This window comes from Rhynchophorus ferrugineus, unplaced genomic scaffold (genome assembly GCF_030347505.1).
Source record: "Rhynchophorus ferrugineus isolate W39M unplaced genomic scaffold, kcgeb_rfMv2 rfM2, whole genome shotgun sequence".
In the NCBI taxonomy this organism is placed as follows: Eukaryota; Metazoa; Arthropoda; class Insecta; order Coleoptera; family Curculionidae; genus Rhynchophorus; species Rhynchophorus ferrugineus.
Window position 1 is genome coordinate 87,486,124 of NW_027472581.1, and position 13,067 is coordinate 87,499,190.

At 29.9% G+C, this 13,067-nt stretch overlaps 1 protein-coding gene across 1 annotated transcript in view; it reads right to left on the bottom strand.

Annotated features, from left to right (window-relative positions):
- LOC143190789 (alkaline phosphatase) overlaps positions 1-13,067 on the bottom strand; it is a 349,882-nt gene that overhangs the window by 216,030 nt on the left and 120,785 nt on the right. Inside the window, exon 2 of the mRNA XM_076395357.1 lies at positions 10,781-11,007. Coding sequence (XP_076251472.1) covers positions 10,781-11,007 — 227 coding nt within the window. The remainder of the gene's footprint in view (positions 1-10,780; positions 11,008-13,067) is intronic.

Here is a 13,067-nt window from a genome sequence, read left to right on the forward strand (position 1 = left end):
TTCTTGTATCTGTTATTGTTAGGGAAAACGGCTTTGTAAAAAAAGCTTAGGGAAAAGACGTAAGTGTTATGGTGCTGAGAACCCCATTTCACTACATTTCATTGGGTAATTTAAATTACCATTACAGACATCCGTAAAGAAAATATATTATTAGGTGGGCATGTATACTAATAAATATATAATGAAATATAAATATATAAATAAAAAATAATTTACTATAGACATGAAAATAAAAGATAATTAAATGTAGATATAAATTTTTTTTATGTTATTTACATTTTTACGAATATACCTGAAAAAATATACACAATAGAACAAATAAGATAGCTGAACAATATGGCCACAGATTATAAAGTCTTCCTCCCAAAATGTTGGAAATCAATAAATTTACCATCGAAGAAGAGATACAAACACCAAACATAAAATATTTTGAACATATTCGTCTGATAAAGGTTCAAGCCATTCACAAACTTTCGGGTGTCCAAACTTTGTCTCCAATTAGTATCATATGTAGAACAGAGCCTTTCATTTACAGTTCTTTCAATTAATTCGTAATGATATAAGTAATTGTCTATAAAATGGTAAGTTCCAACTAACTGTAATCGAACTAAGGGTGGAAAACTAACGACATTCTTTATTCGGCTTATAAAAATTCGTGTGGCTTATTTCGCTTCAATTTTCTAATATCCTACGTCTTATACAGTATTTGAATTGGTTGCATGTTGCTGAGATTTATTAAGCATCATTCATCTTGAATAACCTCGTAGGTCCATTTACTTTCGGTCCTTGTGCGATTCCTTCTCGATATACCTCAGGCCTACGACAAGGCCTAGCACACTGGACTGCATGTTAAATTCAAAAACATTTTACCCTATACGCACTTTCAACTGCTGAAGTCATACCTCAAAAAAACACGTTTTATTGTCAAACAGTTTGATGAATACAAAAACTTACACCCAATTGATTCGGGTGTTCCGCAGGGCAGTGTTCTTGGCGCATTGTTATATCCATTGTATACAGCTGACCTACCGAACTCAATAAACACTACTGTTGAAACATATGCTGACAATACAACGATTTTATCATCACACGAGGATCCAATGTCAGCCACAAGAAACCACTGACTTAATTTCAACAAAGTCGAATTGTGGTAGAAAATGTGTGCGTATCTAAGCAAATGAGACAATATCTACCCGTGTGACAATCACGCTTTATAGAAGAATATGGCCTTCAGTAAAATTGAATAGTCATGAACTTTCCACAAGCAGACAACATTAAATATCTGGGAATGTATTTCGATCGACGTTTGACATGGAAAAAACATATAGTTACAAAACGCAAAAAAGCTTGGGCTTAAACTAAATCAAATGTATTGGCTATTAGGGCGTAAATCAAAAATATTATTAGATAACAAGGTTTAGTTTTATAAGTCAATACTTAGGCCCTTTTGGACCTATAGTATTTAATTACGGGGTACAAATAGCAAATCTAACATAGCTATCCTTCAAAAGTTTCAGAATAAAGTGTTGCGAGTCATCGTTGATGCCCCATATTACGTTAACAAATCGATTCAGCGCGATATCCCCTTAAAACCCATAACGAGTCTGATTCGAAGTGTTAGTATGAGGTACTCTGAAAGACTGTTAGTGAATTCCAATGCACTCGCCAAACGGTTAAATGTACGCGATGACAGTGTAGTGTGTAAACAAACTACCACAGTGTAACGCAAACTACCACATGAACTGAGTAACAGACACATAGAGTGAGATTTAATAATCTCTAGAATAAGTTAGTCTTTAGAAAAAGTTAGTATAGACTTTAAAATAAGTTAGTATAGTATCTATAATAAGATTTAGATTATAAGTTGTACAGCAGATCACTTACTGAAGCTATTTTCTACATGTCAGAATAGTTATATAATATAATGTAAATCATATAATTATACTTATTGCCCACTTGCAGGTTATTGAAAATCCAAGAGATTGATTATTAAAAAAATTATGCGGTTCTTGATTGAAAATCATCATTTTAGCAGCATTAATTAGCTAGTCTATTTGATGTCTTAGTGTCACAGTGTAAGTCCAAATAATGAATTCACCATCATAGTATATACCACAATAATCGATATTTAACCTTGTTTGCTAGAAATTGTTAAGGGTAAAATTTACTGTCCGACGTAATTAACAAAATTGCCGCTTTTGTGAGATATGATTTAATTTTAATAAAAGCGTTTGTCGTTCGTTACTTACTTTAATATTTCCAGCATAGAGTAAATAAACTTCACGGCCCGTTAAAGTGACATGTCAAACTAAGTTATGAGGCGCAAGTTACGGTAATATGTAAATTATTATGCACCTTTCCTTAGGCTGAATATAATAAGCAGACTCGTTTGCAAGTCCAATTTTACGCTGACTTGTTGTAAAGTTATTTTGCAAATATTTTGAGGAAATATTGACATCTATCATCACTACATAGTATAAAATAAAGTCGTCTTTTCTGTCCCTATATCCCTATGTGCGCTTAAATCTTTAAAACTACGCAACGGATTTTGATGCGGTTTTTTTCAGTAGATAGAGTGATTCAAGAGGAAGGTTTATATGTATAATACATGCATAATCTACTAAGGCAACATTGCTAATTTTAGAGGTTTCTAACGTGATGTCGTAAATTAACCTATTTTTTTAGGCTTATTTAGCAATTAGCAAAAACGCTGCCTAACCCTACGAGTTAGATCAAATTAATGTACTACAGTATTGTACACCATAAAAAGGTCTACAAAAAAGTCCGCGATGGTATATGTTTATCTTTTAGGGATAACCCACATTAACCATTTTTATTGTTTACTTTTTACGTGAGAAAATGGCTTATTTACGAAGCTATTTTAAGCAATACGGCATTAATCCTTATCGAATTAAGTACCTTAAATACAGTGTGCAATTAATATAGATCAATATGGTTCCTTACAGCATGTAAATAAAACAAATATTTTCGGAGATATTACAAATTTAAAATTTGCGTTTAAAAATGTGTAATGTAATAAAAATTGTATGAATTTAAATATTCCAAAGATAGCAGGAAATCTTCATAGTAAGTATAGGGGAAGAGGAATTGTTTTACTCCAAATTTAATGCGTGCAGGCCAAGGGCAGTAATGAATGAACCAAAAATACTGGATCGATTTTAATCATGTTTTCATTGAGTGACATAGGCATATATATTCTATGCCCGTGCAAAGTCGGAGCGGGCCGCTATGTTTTTATATACAACGTTCATATTTTTTCTGTAGTGTATTTAATTTAGTATCAGCATTGCACCCGTGCGAAGCCGGGGCGGGTCGCTAGTACATAATAAATTAATTATATATATAAAGTTGTTTTATCTTATTTTGCTACTGTTGTACATAAATTTGGAATATAAATAGAAAATAATATAAATAAAAAGTTATTATCTTCAATCAACTTTAATTTCATAATATTATACACAAATAACATACATCACCTCCTATTTTAAATCCATTTTCTCCATTTTTGTAGGTTTGTATTCCTAAACGTACAGACATTTCATTTTTGATTAATGTCTAAATACAAACCAATAACAACGTAGAGACATTAGAGGAATTTCTACACTAAACCAAAAAGAACGATTTAGTCGAGAATTTTCTCATTACATTTGTGAAAGATCATAAAACTGATATATAAACGAGTCATTAAAAATATATATATTAAGGTAGAAAAACTGTCGATTTAAATTAGGTTTTTTTGCAAGAATAATATATTTTATTCCATGCTATGACCACTTTACTTTTCATTAAGAAATAATTAAGTTTTGATACCAAGAATCTTAAAAGACAAAGAACAGCTACCAAAGCCGGATTACAGTAGCTCAGTGGCTTTCTTAGACATATACTATTCAAATCTGGAGTTACCAAAATTTGGACGATCATTTCTTGGAGTGGTACCATGGAAGCTTGGGTAGAAATAGTGCTTCTTCGAAGATCTTCAAAAACAAACTGCTGGGAGAGATATAAGTGATACTCAAATATAATTTTGCACCAACTGTAAGCTCTCCAGACGGAATAAGCACCACACATACATCCCTGTAGTTGTTATTTAAACTGCCTGAGTAGTGAACCAGTGACACGGAGGGGTTTGTTTTCTAATTGATGAGAACCCTCAGTGTCGTTTTTTATCGCCCTTCAACCAATCGCGTCTTCTTTTCATCAATCATTTAAATCAGATATTGCGTAAAATAGTTTGTTTTGTTTAAAACTGTTTCATAAGATAAAACTTACACATCTTGAAAACATTGGGTGAAGCTCATTTTTATTAGAATGGACTTAAAATGAATACACTCGAGAACCCTTTAATCATTTTAACTGACCATATTTACTGTTTTTTTTATAACATATTTATTAGATACGCTTAGTACAATCTTAATTTACAATTAATGTATTACTCACAAGCAATCAACATTCATACACAAGCAAGACGAGTACACATACACAAGGGAGAAAATACATCAATATGTATTTGTCATTTATAAAATTATAATAACTTTAGCTATAGTTTACACTAAAGGTATACACTTAATATAAGTTCGTATGGTTTGGTTCGCTTCAATCTCCTGACATCCTGCGCGCTGTCCAACAGTTATATTGCTTCCACGTTAGTATAATTTAGTAATCTTATTTCATGTTTCAAGGCGAAATCTTGGATAACTTCGCAAATCCATTTGATTTCCAGTTCATCGTGCAGTTCTTTTTTGGTTACGTAGCGATAGACATTGGTAATCAATCGAAAAACCTTGTTTTGACAGCGTTGTATGACTAGTTGGTTGGAATTTTTAGTGCCCCAGATTTGCATTACATAGGTCCAAATTGGCTTTATAATTGTATTATAGATCAACCTCTTTGGTTTTAGATCAAAGTGAGACTATGTTCCGACTAACCAGTATACTTGTTTTATTTTGGTTCTAATATATATTTGCTATTTGTCTCACGTGATATCATATATACTGTGATACATTGGAAAATCCCTTGACAGGTATTATCTAAATTCTCATCAGAATATTTCTAGAATAAACCATCAATCCCCATTACTTTCGAGACATCGAGTGGTGACAATTGCTCGTACCCTAAATTATTTAATGATTTACATATACAAAATTAATTCCAATATTTGAGAAAAATAAAATATATATCAAGAATCACATTTTGAAACATTTCTTTATTAGCCAAGTGATATTAAAAAGTATATTTTCAGGAAAATGGTACTTAGTAGAATGTAGGAATATTTTAAATATAATTACAATTTTATCAACGATTACCATCTCTAGTAATTCCAACACATAAATGATACCACACCTAGTATCACTGACGTTCTAATAAACTCTCATTAATATCGTAAGGATTGTACCCACTCAAGCCAATTCAGTAATTCTGCCTGTTTATAAGAGGTTAACCAAAACCATGGTATCAATGATTATATTCTATATACGTTGAATAGGTGCAGATTTTTGCAATTATTGTAACTATTTTCATAATATTCGGTGTCATTCAAATGTAAGCCATTCCATGTTAATTTGTTAGTTGTGAAATACATCAAATAAAACATATTAAAGGTTCTTTATATTTAAAATAATTCTAGAGAATTATCCTAATAACGCAAGTTTAAACAATACAAAAATAAAAAGTTTGAACGTTTACTTTTCATATTCTATGATGAATATTGTTTAGTTCTTTTCACCATAAGAAAACACAAGCTGTAATATAAACAATATACATACTTAGTGATACGCAAAAAAACTCTTAATTTTTTAGTATTTTTAATATATCATTATAAAAAAATATAAATACATACATTTTTTATAATGAATTATTTATGAGAATATTAAATATGTTTATTTAAATTCCTAAAATATAATCCTCATTCTTGCTATAATATATATTTTTTAAATTTTGAATTACTTTAATAGGCACTAGGTAAATTAGAATCTCTTATATTATACAATAAAAATATATAAATAACATATAAAACAATGAACATAATATTTTCTCTATATTGCCACATTTATAATACTGTGCATTATTGAAATTCAACTGGTTATATGCTGAGATACACAGTCAGTCGAGGACTATAATAATTATAACTTTGTACCAAGTTGAATCAAATTTTCAGTTGCGGAGGTTTAATGTGTCCATTATTTTGAAATAATATTCTCCAAATACAACAGCAAATCATTAATATTTTAAATACAATATAACAGCTCAATTCGAAAGCCCACGGACTGGCACATAGATGGCGCTACTAGAATCAAATCCATATGTGTTTTAGTTACCCTTAACCTTCAAAATATAGCTGTCGGATTATTCTTTTGTGAATTATAGCATTTTGAGTGACGCAACTTCTGTTATTGTGAAAAAAAATGGATACAAAGAAATTTCGCGTATTGATAAAACATTGTTTTTTGAAGGGAAAAAATACAGTTGAAGCAAAGTCTTGACTTTATTCCGAGTTTTCGGACACTGCCCAGCAAAAATCAACCATCAAAGATTGGTTTGCTAAGTTTAGACGTGGTGAAATGAGCACTGAAGACGGTGAACGCAGTGTACGCCCAAAAGAGATTGTTACCGACGAAAAAAAATTCACAAAGTGATTTCGAATGACCGTACATTGAAATTGAATGAAACATCAGACGCTCTAAAGATATCAATTGAACGTGTACATCATGTCATTCACGAATATTTGGATATGAGGAAGCTTTGTTCAAAGGACAAATCGTACTACAAAAATGGTATCGAAAAGTTGGAGGGTCGCTATAATCAGTGTATCACCTTTGAAGGGAATTATGTTGAATAAAAAAAAGTAATTTCACCAAAAAAATGTGTTTTACTATGGTAGGCCTGGGACTTTTCAATTTACATGTTTTATATTTCATTAAGCCAAAGAATGATATTAGAAATGATTAATATTATAGTTAGAGATATTTTTACTACTTTAATATGCCAAGCAAAAAATAAATTCATAACTAGTCAAGGTAATATTAAAGGTCTATTACGGAGATAAAGTTTGTCTAATATAAAACTTATTAAAGACATTTTCTTGGCTTCAACACTTTTCATCTCGTAGTTTCTGTTATGAACTTCCCGCTGATTTAGTAAAGAAGTTCGGAGACGATGTTGTATACAATCTTTATGAGAAGGAAAGTAGTAATTTTTTAATAATAATGAACTCTTTTTAAAATTCCCATTTATTCATGTTTATTAAACAAATAAAGAAAGGTATTAACTAAAATTAGGTCGTGATATGTAATTATTTGTTTAATGTTAAATATGTTCGGAAGTTGAATAATGAGTTTTCCTTTATAACGTTGTTTTAAGGGAATATGACTTGAAACTCTGTCAAAACCTTTCCAAGTTATGTTAATATTATACTCAATTTATTTTGGATATATGATTTCGTCTCTTTTATGAGTAGCTCTTGATATAATATGTAATTTTAATTAAGTTAACTTTGTTGGGGAAATTGAAGAGGAGATAATTCCTACATTATTTCAAACACCAACAAAAAAAGTATTAAAATTAAGATATTTTATAACAACTAATGACTATTTAAACACCAAAAAACTATATCAAATATTTATTTTTTGAAGTTGTCAATCGAAATGGTTTCAATAGAATACATCAATCATACAGTTTCAATAGAATTTGGACGAAACAAATCAATACCGAAATATATACATGAAATTTCAAATGCTATTAGTATCGCAAACTTTCCATCAGCTGTTTGTAATTGTTTCGAGTTAATATCCGAAAAGCAATAACGTAGCAATTTAAATTCTCTTCCGGTTAGGTATGCTGACCATGATAGGTGCCTGCCTTAAATGAAAAATAATCCGAATTTTCGCTGATGTATCACAGATTAATCCTGGATTAAAATCCCTAAATTACGTATTTAATTTTCTGCAAATGATATAGTCCATTATCGTATAATATGTGAGATGAAAGTAGCACGAAGTTCAATAGTAAGGAAGTATATTCAATGTACTATTATTTCTTTAATAATTTTTGTAAGTTAGCTTAGGTTTATTTTAAATATATTTAAAAGGAATTAAGATGCTCCCTTAAAGTTTTGTTTAGTATTTTAACAGTGTTTTTCTGTTTAAAAGTTGATTTACTTCCATTCGGAAAGTTTTCTTACAAAATTCAGTTACTACAAGGTTTAAATAAACTGTGGTACTCTTCAATATTTGCTCTCAAATAAAAACGTCAACTATACAACATACTAACTCATTATCTTCAATGAGTGAAGCCCATTTTCACTTAACAGTTTAAGTAAACAAGCAAATGAATAGATCTTGCTCCGTGACTATCCCAAAAGGGAAAATCAAAAATTGTAATACAATAAAGGTCAAACGAATTTAAGATTTTGATAAACAATACATCATATACATCATATACATCATATACATCATATACATCATATACATCATATACATCATATACATCATATACATCATATACATCATATACATCATATACATCATATACATCATATACATCATATGCATCATATACATCATATACATCATATACATCATATACATCATATACATCATATACATCATATACATCATATACATCATATACATCATATACATCATATACATCATATACATCATATAAGTCCACCTAATATACATAATATACATAATTCAAATCCTATACAGAAGCTGTTAAAATTCGCTGAAACACAAAAATATCTTGAGCATTTATAATCCCATTTCTAAAACAAAAAAGACCCCATTTTTCATTGACTTTCTAGCCATTGTCAATTAACTGGCGGAGAGAAATATTCGGATAAAAAAATGTCGAGTTTATCAATAAATAGGATCAAAATTTTTTCATCGTAGCTCCGATTTTATTCAGCTATCCCACAAAAGATACTTGGCAGCTTTCCCCCTTTATACGAGAGAGAAAAAAAAACCAAACCAGGATCTTCAAATTAAAGGGCTTTAAATTTAATGAACATTTTTTTCGCTGACGGCAAATCCCATTTCACGGGTTTTATTTTTGACCGCGCGAATAAAACATTTTAAATTAAAAAGCCGAAAATATGCATTGATTGACTTTGATTTATGAACATTTATGTTCCTCCGTTAATTGTTTTTTTTTTTGCTATCTGCTGGTTTTTTTGCCTATCGAGTCGGTTGATTGTGGTATCTGGTTTTTTGTTTGATATTGGTAATCGTAACTGGCATGTTTTATTTTTAATAGACCTTTTTTCTCTAAATTGCATATTTATTGTAAACATTTTATGAATTTGAAGAAATTGATGATGTTGAAAAAGTTAACTTCCAGATACAACAGTTGTCGCCAAGAGATCTGATGTCTGTCTTTTAAATCAATCGATACTGTTTTTGATGAAAAAAAATTTGTAAATGTTTCAAGCGAATTTTTAAATTCTCTAGTTACACACGGAATGCTACCACGTAATTTTCGGTTGAAGATTGGTTTTCCAATTATTCTTCTGCGTAATTTGAATCCACATCGATTATACAACGCTACACGTTTGGTCATCAAAAAGATGACCGGAAATATTCTTGAAGCAATATCATTTTGACTATTAAGTTTAAAAAAGAAGCGGACCTCTTCCAATGTATTCCAATGATACAAAATGCATCAAATTGAACATGTTTATAATTCAAAATAATAAATATTATTCTTAAAAATAAAGAATTACCTACCCTACCTACCTCATTTATAAAATTAAATGTTACACATTATCAACAAACAACTTTTTAATTTACTCATTTGTTATAATCTTGAATATAAGATTAATAGAATATATACAGAATATATTAATAGCTACAGCAACGCGTGGCCGTATCTGCTAGTAATTATATGTTGGATTTTTCAGAATATTTTTATGTATGTATAATAAGAAAATAATAATATAATTTAGTGACATACAAAATTAAATTAGGAACAAAACTAATCTAATTTTCTCGTACCGACGTCAAATAGATCAGTTGGTAGTAGTAAAATAGTGTTGTAAATAGTTATATAGCTTTAGGTAGGTATTGAGCTAAAGTGTGTGTACATAGTAGAATATAAACTACGTGTAGTAAGTTAAATAAGGTTTCTGTTTATTTTTATTTAGTTATTACAACAATTATTAGGTACATATTTTATTTTAAAGCGTGGTTTGTTGTGTTAAACATCTAAGTTTGATTATTATTTACTTTTTACCGAGTTAACCTTATTTGTTTTTTGAAGTCGGTTCAATTTATTCGTTACAAATATTTTAATTTTCCTATACTCAATATTCTATAAAATATATTATCAATCTCGGCCTAAATATGATCGTTTTTTATAAATCTATTAATCTGATTTTGTTGGATGAGTACAGTATTCCTATGACTGTTGAATGCTGTCATCATTCTATCGCAAGTAGTTAAAAATACGTTCAGGTTTCAAGTAAAGTCTGTTCACTAATTATGGTCAATAATTCTCAGAAAGGATACTCCTTTACAATAACGAATAAAATCTCGGTTTTGAAAATGAATAGTTAAATTAGATAAAACGTCATCTTTTAAAAATTGTAAGCGAAAATATTTTCCTTCCAGAAATCTCTATCGTAGACAGCTAGGGTGCCCTTTAAACCGGGCAAACGCCACTAAAGCGGAAAAATTTACATTTTTCATCTAATAAAATTTCAGAACGAGTCTCGACTATAAGCTCCCGGTTTTATATATACACAACTATATTTTCTTCCACTAACCTTCGCCAATGCCACCGCCGGAAACGAGTCCCAAGCCAGCTCATGATCTTCGCCGCTTTTCCCCATCCTCTGACCTCTTAAGATCCGCGCAGCTGTAGTTGTGGCGACGCCCATTCCATCACCGACGAACAGGATGACGTTTTTTGCATGCGGCTTCTTTCCGTCCGGTGCATATTGCAGTCGTTTTCGGAGTGCTATTCGTGCCTGCTCGTACCAATACTCTCGATCTGAAAATAATATACGGGAATTTATAAAATCTGCATTTGTCATCTAAAAATACTTTTCATTCATAAAATATACAGTTTCCTTTGAGAACGTTTAGAAAAATCACATGAAACTAAATCTGTATAATAAAAAGTATGTCCTATATATACAATTTTATTTTCAATTAAACACCGAAGAGATAGTGTTGACGTAGTAGTTGATAAATATGTTTCGCTCTTTAGAAATATGATAGAAATTCTGTCATTTCCAAAAACCTCGGTTTCATTTCTCTCTCTTTCTTTCACCATCTTAAAGGTTCCCTCAATTTCATGTTCTATATTATATTAATCATATTTAGTTATCAAGGATAAAACTATGTGAATTTTAAGGTAAAAGTTAATCAGCGATCTAACCCAATCATGGTCAGCGATCCGACGGTTATTCCTGGTTGCTTGATGTGTGCGCATTTTTTTTTTATTAGAATTTATTTATTATATAATGCTGTACATATATTTGTATACAATTAATTAATGTAATACATAATGATTATTAGAAATTACTGACATATTAAATAATTTTGATAGACTGCATATATGATAAATAATATATGAATACATAAATAAAATAATGAAAATATGCAGAAATTTAAATGAAACATGCTACATAATTTGCATATGTAACAAGTCAATTGAAAAGTCCCCGGCCTACCATACCAAAGTAAAATATAGTACATACAGTTTTTTTGGCAAAATTAGTTTCTTTATTCAACATAATTCCCTTCAAGGGTGATACACTGATTCGTGTGCAGTCCACTCGGATGATTGTCGAATGGATTTCGGAGTGAAATGATGGATCCATGTTTCATCCATTGTCACATATCAAAGCAAAAAAAGGATTTATTACTCTTGATTATCTTCAAACACTGCTCCGAATCATCAACATGTCGTTATTTTTGGTGAAAAGTGAGCTCACGCGGTACCCACTTTGCACAGAGCTTTCTCATACTTAAATATTCGTGAATGATATGATTTACACATTCAGTTTAGTTGATATGTATATATATATATATATATATATATATATATATATATATATATATATATATAAAGTGTCTGCTATTTCATTCAATTAAATTTACGGCAATTCAAAATTATTTTGTAGATTTTTTTAATGTTTTCGTCGGTAACAATCTCTTTTGGCTGTCCACTGCGTTCACCGTCTTCGGTGCTCATTTCACCACGTCTAAACTTAGCATACCAATTCTTGATGGTTGATTTTGCTGGGGCAGTGTCCGGAAACTTGGCATCAAGCCAAGTTTTTACTTCAACTATATTTTTTCCTTCAAAAAGCAATATTTTATCGACGTGTGAAATTCCTTTTTACAGATTTTTTTCACAATAACACAAGTTGCTTCACTCAAAATGCTATAATTCACAAACTAATAATCCGACAGCTGTCAAATTTATACAAGCATCTTTTGAGGGTTAGGGCTAACGAAAAAACCTATGGATCTAATTCTAGAAGCGCCATCTACGTGCCAGGCCAGAGATTTCTCAATTGACCTGTTATATCACATATAGTATATTTTTAATATATAGATGATATTATCAATCGTAAATTTGCAAACATTTCAAAGCATTTATAAACATTAAGGTGTTTAACAATTAATGTTATAAGATATGAGACTAGATGACATTTTATTGTATGAACTTTGTATGAATTATATTGATTATTTACTTTATAAACATAGGTTTTAAAAAATCAGTAGCTAATTGAAAGATTTTAAATACGTTGTTTCTATATTTTAAGAAACAATAACTAAATTCCATTCGTTATTGTTTTAATATAATGCTATATTCAAATTGCAAATTCAAAATAGTTTTATCCAAATATTCACTGTTTTAATATAAACATGTATTACTTCATTTATTATTCCGTATGTACGTTTATAACATGAAGGTAAATAAACATCATATGTATTTATATTTGACGCTCTTTAGTTCTGAAAATAATCTTATTTATGATACTTTGTTTAATGTTTGTAGGTCTAGAAATTTAAACTTATAAATACTTTGTAAATTAT